The 12,546-nt window shown below is 49.7% G+C and overlaps 1 protein-coding gene across 3 annotated transcripts in view; it reads left to right on the top strand.

The window, feature by feature from the left end:
* The first annotated feature begins 7,925 nt into the window (after positions 1-7,925).
* APBB1 (amyloid beta (A4) precursor protein-binding, family B, member 1 (Fe65)) overlaps positions 7,926-12,546 on the top strand; it is a 15,335-nt gene continuing 10,714 nt past the window's right edge. For 2 of the 3 annotated variants that reach the window (XM_005886239.2, XM_005886238.2), the window contains exon 1: positions 7,926-8,698. In XM_005886239.2, coding sequence (XP_005886301.1) covers positions 7,978-8,698 — 721 coding nt within the window. In that variant the 5' untranslated portion in view covers positions 7,926-7,977. Of the gene's footprint in view, positions 8,699-12,075; positions 12,137-12,546 lie in introns of those variants that run through there. The other variant, XM_005886241.2, reaches the window with a different exon arrangement.

Here is a 12,546-nt window from a genome sequence, read left to right as displayed (position 1 = left end):
AAGGGCTGGGGAGGGGAGGTGCAGCGAGGAAGGCAGAGGCCGCGGGTTTTCTGCAGTGTGGAATCTGTCAGGCCGCATTCTGTCTCTCTCAGCGACCGAGCAGAGCGCCCGGGGGCCGGCTGTGTCCCCAGCGCGGCCAGGAGGCCTAGCGCGCACAGGGCCATTCAGTAGGAGCGGTTCTCCCACAGCCAAGGAGGTTATTCCGAAGCCGTTTTGATTCTGCCTGTGCGTTTTTGCATTCCCGGACCCTCTATCGTAGTTCCAGCTCTCTCCACTCTTCAAAGCCGAAACCTTGTCTACACCTGCTGTGTTCATTGCCTCACTTCCCATTCATTCTTAAAGCCGCTTTCCTGGGTCTTCTGTGTCACTCACCCACGGAAACTGCTGAAGCCAAGGTCACCGGAGACCTCCATGTGGCCATCCCCAATGGGCTCTCTCCTTCACCTTTTCATAGTATTCATTCAGTGACCCTGTCAACTCGCCCTCCAGCATTTTCCTGGTTTCTCTCCTGGCATTGTTGGCTCCTTCTCCATCTCATTTGCTGCCTCTTTCCTCTTCTTTTAGATGTTGGCAAGGCTCTTCGTTCTGCCCTGAGCTATCTTCTCTCATTCTGCACTTTCTCCTTGGGTATTTCATTCATTCCCCAGGCTTCACACACACACATGCTGATGATCCCCACATGTATATATCTGGCCTAGACCTCTTTCCTGAACTGCAGATTCAATATCCAACTGCCCTCACGATCTCCGCTTGGAAGTCCAACAGGAATTCCAAACCTATAGATCCAGGCTGAATTAATTATCTTCCCTGTGTACCCTCTCTACCCTTCTTCCAAGTCTGTTGTTCCTTTAACGCTCTGCAATGGCTACTTTCTAATCAGTTAGTTACCCAGGCCAGAATCCTGGGCAACAGTCTAGGTTACCCTCTACTTCCTCACCCTCTACATCTAATGTCACCAAGTTCTGTCACATCCACCACCTAAATATTTTTCAAATCCATTCATTTCTCTCCATCCCACTGCTACCAAACTTAATCTAGATTACAACCCCTTTTTTCCCTTGGCTGGCTACTCTAATAGCATACCTCTCCTCCTTACCCCCCCCCTTAAAAAAAAAAAAAAAAAAAAAAAAGCATCCATCTGGTCATTTATTCACTCAACAAATGCTTTTTGAGCACCTAATATATACCAGGAATTGTATTGGGCACTGAAGATGTAACTATGAGCAGAATACACCGGGTCCCTGTCCCATGGAGCTGACAATCTACAGGAAGGGGGAATCAGAAAAGAATAAAATTACAGATTTAATAGATATCACGAGGGAAAGGTAGATGGTGCCTTGGGAACACACAAGAGCACAAGCTAAACTGATCTCGGTAGGAAGAAAGGGTCAAGGAAGACTTCTCTGAGAACATGACATTTGAACTGAGACGTAAAGGATGAGTAAGAGTTAGGCTGAGAGGATAGGGGAAGGAGGTTCTAAGCAGAAGTGAGATCACATGCAAACACCTTGTGGAAAGAGACAACATGATGTTTTTGAGGAATCAAAGAAGGCCAGTGAGCCAAAGCTGGAGAGGAAGGCAGGGGCCAGACTGAGCCAGGACCTTTGAGACCATGTTATAAATTTTGGTCTAAAGGTCTTTGTTCTTGATGCAGAATGTTGATGGCAGTGGATGTGGACAGTAGATGAAATCTAGAAATATTTTCAGAGAGAAAATTGTCAGTACCTAGGGATGGATTGAATATGGGGAGTGAGGGAGAAGGTAGTGTCAAGGATGGTTGACACTCCCTACTCAGGATGGTTGATCATATCATTCCATGAGCCAGTTAGGGGGTGGGCAAGAGAAACATGAGCGGGCATGTTAGTTTGAGAAGCCTTTGAGACATCCAAGTGGAGATGCTGAGTAGAAAGAAATGTTTATGTCTGGAGCTCAGATGAGGGATCTGATGGAGGGGTAAATTTGGAAACCATTGGTATATAGGTGGTAACTGAGGCTATGGGCATGAAGGAATACCTATATTGAATGGTAGATGAGAAAGACAAAAGGGCATAAGAACAGCATGGGAAATTCCAGCTGGTAGAGGAAAATGAGCCAGCAAAGGGGTCTAAGAAGCCACCAGATAGAAACTAGAGTGTAGGAAGGACACCAGGAGATGTAGCATGTAGAAGCCATGGATGAAAGTTGGATGAGAGGCCCATGGTGTCAAATGTGCAGAGTGTACAACCCAGATGAGGACTGTGAGTGTCTGTTGGATCAGTGACCTAGGGGCCATGTTGACCTTGGTAAGAGCTGCTGTTGAGGTGTGTTGGGAGTTGAAGCAAGATTGGAAATGGTTAAGAAGTGAGTGTGAGGTGAGAAAATGGCAGTTGGAGGATGTGTAGAAGAGAGAGAACAGCAAGTGGCACTGGAGGAGGAGTGTTGGGTCAAAAAAGAATGTGTGTGTGTGTTTTAAGTTGGGAGATAGTAGATCCCATGGAGAAGGAGAGATTGATTATATAGAAAAGAAAATGGGTAAGCAGTGGTATAAAATTCCTGGAAAGGCATGAAAGGAAGGAACCAAATGGTAGGTGAAACAATTGGTTTTAGGAAGGAGAGAAAAGATAGGTCCTGAAGTCAGCAAGTCTGTATGTTTGAGGACATTCCCGACTGATGGCTTCCATTTCCTCTGTGAATTAGGAGTGGGTGGTCATCCTCTGAGAGGGTGGGTGGTGCAGGGCGTGGTCAAAGGAGAGTTGTGTTCTTGTCTTAGCTAAAAAGTCCCTTCCTCAGGAAGGTCTTTGCTGATGTCTAGGCTAGAGTAAGCCTCAGGCTCCTACAGTGTCCTATTCTTTCCCCATCATAATACTCAGTCATGTATTCAACAAATAGGGAGTGCTTTTAGGTGCCATGTACTATTCTACATACAGTGGGGCCTTGACTTACGAGTTTAATTAGTTCAGAGACCGAGCTCGTTAAGGAGCTCATTAAGGAGCTCGTTAACTCAAATTACTCTATCAACTCAATGCAAAAAATCGGCCGAGAGACAGCTGGTATCTCAAAAAACTCGTTAGTCGGGACTCTCGTAAGTCCAGGCCCCACTGTACTGGCATTACATTTTATTGTAACGACCCGTTCAATGACTATTTCACCACTAGATTGTGAGTTCCACTGGGGAGGAACCATTTCTTTATTATTCCTCACTCTTCCCCATGCCATGCAAAGTGCCTGGCATAAGCTGCCAGGTTAGTAGACCCTTGACCTTGAGCAGGATACCACTCCCCCTCTTAGTCTGATATCAGTTTCTTCAAGTCTAGTGGCCTTTTTTAATTTCTGCCCTGAATTCCTTGCCCAACTCCCTGTCTTATGCCAGAATTTATTTGGCTCTTTCCATCCTTCAAGGGGACCCAGGTTTGGATAACCCCAATGTGAGGGGAGAAGTTGGGTCTGGAAGATATTGGGCAGCTGGGCATCCTTTGATCTCAAAGGCAGTGTGATCACCATCACCTCAAAACTTCCCCATTCCTCCCCCTGTACTTTCTGCCCTGCTGACCAGAGATGGACAAGGCTGCCCAGGCTCTTTGTTGTCCCAGCCTCACACTGCATGTGCCCTTCCCAGATCCCACTTCCAAGTGCTAAGGACCTTGGTCCGAGCCTGACCTCTGCAAAACCCAGCTCCATACGCCACTGCCTTAGGGAAGCACTCGGCATGAGCTTGCCAGGGTCATGGCTCTCCCACCTCCTGAAACTCATGGAGATGCCGCTCTTGAACAGCATAAGAGCCAGGATGTCGGTTTAAGTGAGCTCCCGTGCTCCTTTCTCCCTGTGTCTCAGCCCACACCTGTCCTGCACCCCAGGCCCCTCTTACTTCCTTCTCAGGGACCCTTTACCATTCTCCAGCACCCTCTCTACACTTCCATTGCCCATCCTCAGCCCGTGGGGCCACACAGCTTATCTTAGTGTCTCTTTCCAAAGAGTTTCAAGCTTCCTAGTGTCTCTCACCCTGTCTGCCTCACCCATCTTCCCTTCCTTCCACACTGAGGGCCAACTCTGTGGCAGATGCACGGTGGACTCTCATTGTGCGTGGGAAAGTGAAGTTGAGCAAGACATGCTCTCTGATGTGCTGATAGGATGCAGTACTAGGTATTGTGAGACACAAAGGAGGGAATGGTCACTTGAGGATGGGGAGAGAGGACTGAACAAGAATAGACTTACTGCCCTAGCTGGTTTGGCTCAGTGGATAGAGTGTCAGCCTACAGACTGAAGGGTCTCAGGTTCGATTCCAGTCCAGGGCACATGCCTGGGTTGTGGGCTCCATCTCCAGTAGGGGTGTGCAGGAGGCAGCCAATCGACGATTCTCTCTCATTGATGTTTCTATCTCACTCCCCCTCTCCCTTCATTTCTGAAATCAATAAAAAAAAATATATATATATTTTAAAAAGAATAGATTTACTGCTTAGGAGCTGTGACCACTGAGCCAAGTTTTGAAACAGGAAGCAGAGTTTCTCATGAGGGGAGATAGAATGCCAAGCTGAGGGCAAACAAAGAGCCAGGGCTGTGAGAGTGTGACATGTTCTAGAACCCACCATACTTCACGTGGCTGGAGTGTAAGGTGTGAAGGAGGCAGGGAGGAGGAGGTCCGAGAGGTCATCTGCATTGGCTCAGGAGGCTTTTGGTGTCCTGCTAATGAGCACGGATGTTTTATCCTAAAGGCAGGGGTGAGCCATCTACTTTTTCGAACTGGGGAATTACACAATCCCGTTCCATTTTTGGAAGATTACTGTGGTTTTGGGTAGAGGCAGAGCTGTTTATTTTTCTCATTGCCCAGGTGGAGCCATGTGGAGCAGACCAGCAGTTTCACGTGAGGCAGACATAGACAGGAGCCTTTCCCATTTATTTCACAGATGCGTGCATAGCATTGTGCTAGAGCAGCGGTTCTCAACCTGGGGGTCGAACGACCCTTTCACGGGGGTCGCCTAAGACCATCGGAAAACACATATATAATTACATATTGTTTTTGTGATTAATCACTATGCTTTAATTATGTTCAATTTGTAACAATGAAAATACATCCTGCATATCAGATATTTACATTACAATTCATAACGGTAGCAAAATTACAGTTATGAAGTAGCAACGAAAATAATTTTATGGTTGGGGGTCACCACAACATGAGGAACTGTATTAAAGGGTCGTGGCATTAGGAAGGTTGAGAACCACTGTGCTAGGGTCTGAGGAGCCAGAAGGCACAGAAAAGCGAGCTATGGCTCCTGCCTCAGGACCACCACACCTGAGAGATGGCAGAGCCTTGCTCAGCAGCCTGAACACCTCGCTGCCACCTGTGCTCAGAGCTGAGAGCCACACTGAGGTGGCAGAGAACTGGGGCAGAGGGTCAGGGAGTGAAAGGACTTCCTAGTGGGGAACAGGGAGACAGAACTCTCAGGTGGGAAATAAGGAGACAGAACTGTACAGTGGGAGTCAGAGAGAAAGGTAGGCGTTTGAGAAGCAGTCAGTGAGGGAGAGTTGTGTTGGGGAAAGGGTCAAATAGGAAGAGAGAACTCTAAGAGTGTCAGGGAAGTAAGAGTGTCATGGTAGGGGCTGTCGACAAGGGACAGGAAGAGAAGGAATTGGGAAGTGGTTGGTCAGGAGGCAGGGACTGTGATGTGGGGGGCTAACAGGGGAAGAGCACTTTGTAGTGGGGGTCAGGGAAGGAGAGTAGCCCAGTAGTGGAAGGTCAGGGAAAATGGGGAGGGTGGACTGGGAGCTTGAGGGTGGGGCCACTGGGGCTGGAAGGAAAGGTAGGTGGAGAAGGTGATCCGTGAATGGCTTGTGAGGAGGGAGGAGGGGTCCGAGGGGTCAGGATACATGGGCTGTCACTGTGGAACAGGAGGTCCCCTCGGCGGCGGAAGGGCAGGCAGAGTTTGGTTGGGGCACCATGAGCACTGGTTGAGACGCAGAAACACAATCAAAGTGTGCTTTCTGAAACTGGCAGTGGAGATGCTAAAAGGAGGCCTGGAGGAGATGGGAGGGCACATTTCAACCTTAATTCTGCAACTGTGTATTGAGTTCCTCTCCTGTGCCAGGACTGTGTTAGCTCTAGGAATACTGCACTGAAGAAAAAAAAAAATCCTCACAGGATGGAACTGAAATTATTGTCATGAGGAGACAACGATTTATAAAAAAGCAATAATAGCCCTGGTCAGTGTGGCTCAGTTGGTTGGAGCATGGTCCCCTACAGCAGAAGGTGGTAGGTTTCATTCCTGGTCAGTGGACATGGCCAGGTTGCGGATTCAATCCCCCATTGGAGTGCATCACATCCATGTTTTATTTTTCTCTCTCTCTCCCTTCCTCTCTCTAAAACCAATTTAAAAAATAAAATTAAAGCAATAATAAAAATAATAATAGCTTGTCAGATGGTGTTAGGTGCTAGGGAAGATTTGGGGATTGCTGAGAGCGGGTATAGTGACCTGCAGTTTTTTTTGTGTGGGTGTGTGTGTTTTCAATATGTTTTTATTGATTTTTTTTAGAAAGAAAGGAAGGGAGAGGGATAGAAAGATAGAAACATACATTGGCTGCCTCCTGCATGCCACCTACTGGAGACTGAGCCTATAACCTGGGCATGCGCCCTGACCAGGAATCGAACCAGTGACCTCTGGTTCGACCCTCATGGATCAACGTTCAACCACTGAGCCGCACTGGCTGGGCATGACCTGCAGCTTTTTTGTTTGTTTGTTTTGTTTTGTTTTTAAATATATTCTTATTTCAGAGAGGAAGGGAGAGGGAGAGAGAGATAGAAACATCAATGATGAAAGAGAATCATTGATCGGTTGCTTCCTGCATGCCCCCTACTGGGGATCGAGCCTACAACCTGGGCATGTGCCCTGACCGGGAATCCAACTGTGACCTACTGGTTTTATAGGTCAATACTCAACCACTGAGCCATGCCGGCTGGGCAGACCTGCAGTTTTTGTTTGTTTGTTTGTTTTTTAAATAGACTGGGAGCAATTTTTTTAAAGGGGGTTACCTTTAAAAATATATATATATTTTATTGATTTTTTACAGAGAGGCAGGGAGAGGCATAGAGTTAGAAACATCGATGAGAGAGAAACATTGATCAGCCTCCTCCTGCACACCCCCTACTGGTTTTAAGAGTACTACTCAGAAAGGTTTCACTGAGAAGGTGACATTTGGACAAAGACCTGAAGGGTTGGAGGATCCAGTTCAAAGGCTCCTGCTGTGACCTAGGCTTGGGTTAAAGGGGCTGGTGGAGGGACTGGTGCTCGAAGTGAGATACTTTATAGAAAGAGTCACCAAAATATAGCGTCAACTGGCCAAAGGAGCCGTGAATTGGAGCTGAGGCCCTTCCTTTGTGACCTGCCTTCCCTGGGCCCTGCCCTGCCCTGCCCTGCGGACTGAGCCTGCTGCTCTTTCTTTCCTGACCTCACAGTCCCTATAGGGGGCGGGCTTGGGGGCTGGTTGAGCCCAGTGATGTATGATGATAGGAACGCAGCCTGGGGAGCTCAGAGGTGGGACTGTGGATGGCAGTGTGGCAGAGGAAGGGGGCAGTGTCCAGTGTTCAGAACACATGAGCTAGGCCCACGCCAGCTGTGTCCCTGGCACAGTGAGCCCCAGTTGGGTGAGCTGGGGGTGGGGATGCACAGAGAGCCATTGTGTGGAGGCTCCGCTGTTGGAATTGAGGGAAAGGCAGAGGTTGGCTGTACTCTCTGGGGAAGTCGGGATTTGTGGATGGGGTGGGCTTCGGGCCTGGGCCTAGTCTGGGAGATGGGTGGTGGAGGACAGGAGTTAAGCTCAGTCAGTTTATGGGAGAATAGCTCATACACAGGGCGCTGTGGGCTGGCCTGCTGAGAGTAAGGGAGAGGAGGAGCCGCAGGGCACAGCCCTGGGGCAGAGGCAGGGGTGCTGCTATCCTGACCTGGAGGCTAAACATGGTCTTCCCTTTCCCCCCAACCCCCACCCTGCCCTGCAGGATCTGCCAAGGCCATGTCTGTTCCATCCTCACTGAGCCAGTCGGCCATTAACGCCAACAGCCACGGAGGCCCCGCCCTGAGCCTACCCCTGCCCCTGCACGCTGCCCACAACCAGCTGCTCAACGCCAAGCTGCAGGTCACGGCCGTGGGACCCAAAGACCTGCGCAGTGCCATGGGGGAGGGCGGTGGGCCTGAGCCGGGCCCAGCCAATGCCAAGTGGCTAAAGGAGGGCCAGAACCAGCTTCGGCGGGCTGCCACGGCCCACCGTGACCAGAACCGAAACGTGACCTTGACCCTGGCAGAGGAGGCCAGCCAGGAACCTGAAACGGCACCCTTGGGCCCCAAAGGCCTGCTGCACCTGTACTCTGAGCTGGAGCTTTCTGCCCACAATGCGGCCAACCGAGGGCTCCGAGGATCCGACCTGATCATCAGCTCCCAAGACCAGGGGCCAGACGAGGGAGAGGAGAAGGCAGCGGGGGAAGCAGAGGAGGAGGAGGATGAGGAAGAGGACGAGGAGGAGGAGGAGGACTTGTCTTCTCCCCCAGGGCTGCCCGAGCCCCTGGAGAGTGTGGAGGTGCCCCCTGCATCCCAGGCCCTGGTAGACGGCCCCCGGGAGCACAGCAAGAGTGCCAGCCTCCTGTTTGGCATGCGGAACAGTGCAGCCAGTGACGAGGACTCAAGCTGGGCTACCTTATCCCAGGGCAGCCCCTCCTATGGCTCCCCGGAGGACACAGGTACCTTGAGGAGGTGACGTAGGGATTGTGGGAGGGTCAGAGGGCAGAGGGCAGGCTTCTCCATGCAGAGGCCGGGGCCAGCCTGGGGGTGAGTCCTCGGGCCACAGCAGGCCATGCCCAGGTTTTCCTGAAGGAAGCCATTCCTGCCTCAGAGACTGCTTGGCCACATTGACCAGTCTGTCCGTCATGCACCCCTGACGGACAGCAGAGCAGGTCCGTTTATGGGGCATTTACCAGGTACTGGCCCTTGCTCAGCTCTATCGTATTTAGCCTTCACAATGCTGTGAAGTCGATACTATTTTGTGCCCATGTTACAGATGACAAAACGAGGCCTGGAGAGATTTAGTAGCTTTCCTAAAATCCCAGAGAGTCTGAGATCACAGTAGAACTGAGATCTAAACCAGGTCTGAGTCCAGGCCTGAGCTCTGGGCCCTGTGCTAGCCTGCCGCCAGTGCACACAGCACAAGGAACCAGGGCGCCTTGGGCCAGACTTCGACATGCTTGGGAGGGAGCAGCAGCACCTCTCCACAGAGGTCTCTTTGTAAAAACGGGGGGCGGGGGGGTGTGTTGTGTGCAACACACTGGGCATTGCAGGGATCCTGTTTTGAATCCTTTGTATCTGGAATAGAATATTTACTAAGTTAGGACGAATAAATATATACTTCTTTGGGGGTGGAGAGGAAGAATAGATATTCAGATTCCAAGGATTGATCATTAAATGTGTCTCCTGGAAGTAAGTTGAGTCTCCACATTTGCTGATATCACATTTGTGGAGATGCAGACAGAGCTGAGAGCACAGGGCAGAGTGAGTGGGCTGTAGCCACAGCTGGGCATGTGGTGGATGGGGGTGTAGGTAAAGATTAGGAAAGACTCCCCTGCATCAGGCAGCAGGCACCACACCCAGACTCCAAATGGTGGAACCCTTGCAGGAGGCATGTGGTTCCGATGAGCCAAGGGCAGTACACTGTACCCTTTCAAAACTCTTATTATGGACACTTTCAAACATATACAAAAGCAGAGGGAATAGAATAATAAACCTGGCTTACCTAGGACCCAGTTTCAACAATTATCAACACCTGCCTAATCTTGCCACATCTGTACCCCCACCTACTCCTGGGCCCCAGCCTAGGTTATTTTGAAGTAAACATTTCATCCATAAATGTTTGCTTATCCATTGTTTTAAATTTTATCCTCACTCGAGAATATTTTTTTCATTGATTTTTAGAGAGAGTAGAAGGGAGGAAGGAGGGGGGAGAAAGAGAAACATCAATTGGTTGCCTCCTGCACTGGGCTGTGGATTAAACCAGCAACTGAGATATAGCCCTTGACCGGGAAACCCATCTTTAGGGCAATGCTCTAACCACTGTGAAACCAGCCAGGACAGCGCTTACATTTCTAAGAGATGTAACTCTTTTATTTATTTTTAAAATATATTTTTATTGATTTCAGAGAGGAAGGGAGAGATAAAAACATCAATGTTGAGAGAGAATCATTGATCAGCTGCCTTCTGCACACCCCACACTGGGCATTGAGCCTGCAACCTGGGTTTGTGCCCTGACCGGGAATCAAACCATGACCTACTGGTTCACAGGTTGATGCTCAACCACTGAGCCATGTTGGCCGGGTGAGATAAAACTCTTTTTAAAAATTCACAATACCATTATCATGTCTACAAAAATTTAGCAATACTCAATATTATCAAATATTCAGTCAATGTTTATATTTTCCCAGTTGCCTAATAAATGTCCTCCCTGCCTTTTAAAAACACTTTTATTGTTTGAATCAATATCCATATAGGTCCAGACCTTTTGAGGTTGATATGTCTCTTAAAGTTTCTTTTGATCTATACGTGATCCCTCCACCTCTCTGTCTTCATTTCTGCCTGCGGTTTTTCAGTGGAAGCCGCGGTGGTGTTTGCCCTGGGTTTTGCATGGTCGGGACTTGCACATCCTCTCTCTGTGGTGGTGCTGAACATGTTCCCTTTCCCTGAGTTTGCCAGGAACTGGTAGTGAATTCTAGAGTTGGGATCAGACTCAGATTTGAGAGTGTTTTTGCAAGAACCTTTTATATGTGCCATTGAGTCCTTCTTTATCAAAGGCAACGTCTGATTGCCTCTCTCCTTTGTGATGTTGTGGCCTTCAATGGTCGTTGCTTGGACCCCCTTTAAAGGAAACAGCTGCTCTTGCAGTCCAGCTCGTTGTTTGCAGGGTAGGGTTTGGGAAAATGTAGTCTCAATGGAGCCATTTCATGTAACTTTTCAAGGGAAATTGAAAACTAGATATTGATGTGAACTATCTGAATTTCTAAATGTTAACAGTCAATTCTGTTTTTTAAACACCTTGCAGGCCACACAAAATCTCTCTGAGGCTTGCACCCGTCTGCAGGTTGCTGTTTTGCAACTTCTGCCCCAAGGGTGGGAGTCAGGCCAAATAATGAAGAGGGCTTGGTTGCTCAGGGCTCCTGGGATGGTTACTGTGGTAGCCACACCTAAGAACCTTCTGGGAGTAGGAGGATAGAACTGCTGGAGACCTGGGAAGGGTATGCAGGCATGGGCAGTGACCTTAGCAAGGGCATTGGCGCGGCAAGAGGAAGGTCAAGGATCACACTCCAGTGGAGACTGTGGAAATTGAGGGTAGCCATGTGGGGCCCGCCCAGGAAAGGGCCTACTGTTTTGTGATTGTGTTGCTATAAGCCTGAAAGCCACAGAGCAGTTCTAAACTCCTGTAAGAATGGGCTAGAATTAAGCAAAAATTATTGCTTCTTCCCACTTTAGTATCTCCACAAAGTTGTTGATTGATTGCATAAGTGAACGAATGAATGCTGAATGAATGAATGCACTCAGCTACCTGCGTGGGGTGCATACTCTGTGCCAGGCCTTGTCCTGAAGGCTGGAAATGCAGACTCCAGGGGACAGGGGTTCTGCCCTCATACACTCCCAGTCTAGTGGGGAGACAGAAGTACAAAGTCAGAATCAGCATGATGCTCTGGGATGGGGCAGTGCAGAGAGGCATCTACCCTGCCTGTATGTGGGTTTGGGATGCAGGGGTGGTGTGGGGTGGGTTCGTTTTAAGAAGTGACCTTTACACTGATGCCTGAGGGAGGAGTTGGTAATAGCCAGGTGAGGATGGGAGGGAGGGAGGCTGGGCTGGAGAATATGGGGGGCATGCCCCAAGCGGGGGGGGGGGGGGGGGAGAGAGAGGAGAGGGTTAGGGGTGGTCAGAGATAAGGCTGAGAGGCAGTGGTAGGGGCTCCTGACAACACACAAACCTTAGGGAAAGCGGGGGAGGATTTGGATTCCATCTTGAGGGCGAGGAGAGGACAATAAAGAGTAATTTCATCAGCTGAGATTTCAGAACAGTCATTCGGGCTGTGATGTGCAGCCCAGACGGGTGGAGACTAGACTAGAGGGAGGCCACTGACGCTGCTGCAATGATCCAGGTAAGAAGTATGAGTAGTCTGGGTGATGGTGGTGACTGGGAGGTAGGGAGCGGTTGGAGGAGATGTGCCAGGCTCCAGCAGGGCCTCCCAGATGGTCAGGGCAGGAGAGCGGCCCCTCCAGGTCAGATCGGAAGGAAGAAGCTCTCTGAAGCAGGAAGGTACAGACTGACAGGACGGCAGATGGATTGGTGCGTGTGTGGCTCAGTCAGAAGATGGAGAATTCACCCCCCAATTCGAGAGGTGTATGACTTTCCGTGAAGACGTGTGTGGCTGTGGAGGGCATGGCTGCCCTTTGTGCTGATGTTCTTGGAAGGTTTGGCCTTTGAGCTCAGAAGGCGGTGGGAAGTCTCTGGAAGAGCAGGCATTTTAATTCCCTAGGGCCTGAGGGTAGGGATGGGTGAGGTGGGGCT

Source organism: Myotis brandtii, unplaced genomic scaffold (genome assembly GCF_000412655.1).
Source record: "Myotis brandtii unplaced genomic scaffold, ASM41265v1 scaffold966, whole genome shotgun sequence".
Classification (NCBI taxonomy): domain Eukaryota; kingdom Metazoa; phylum Chordata; class Mammalia; order Chiroptera; family Vespertilionidae; genus Myotis; species Myotis brandtii.
The sequence above is the reverse complement of the archived record's forward strand: the minus strand, read 5'-3'. Positions and strand labels throughout refer to the sequence as shown.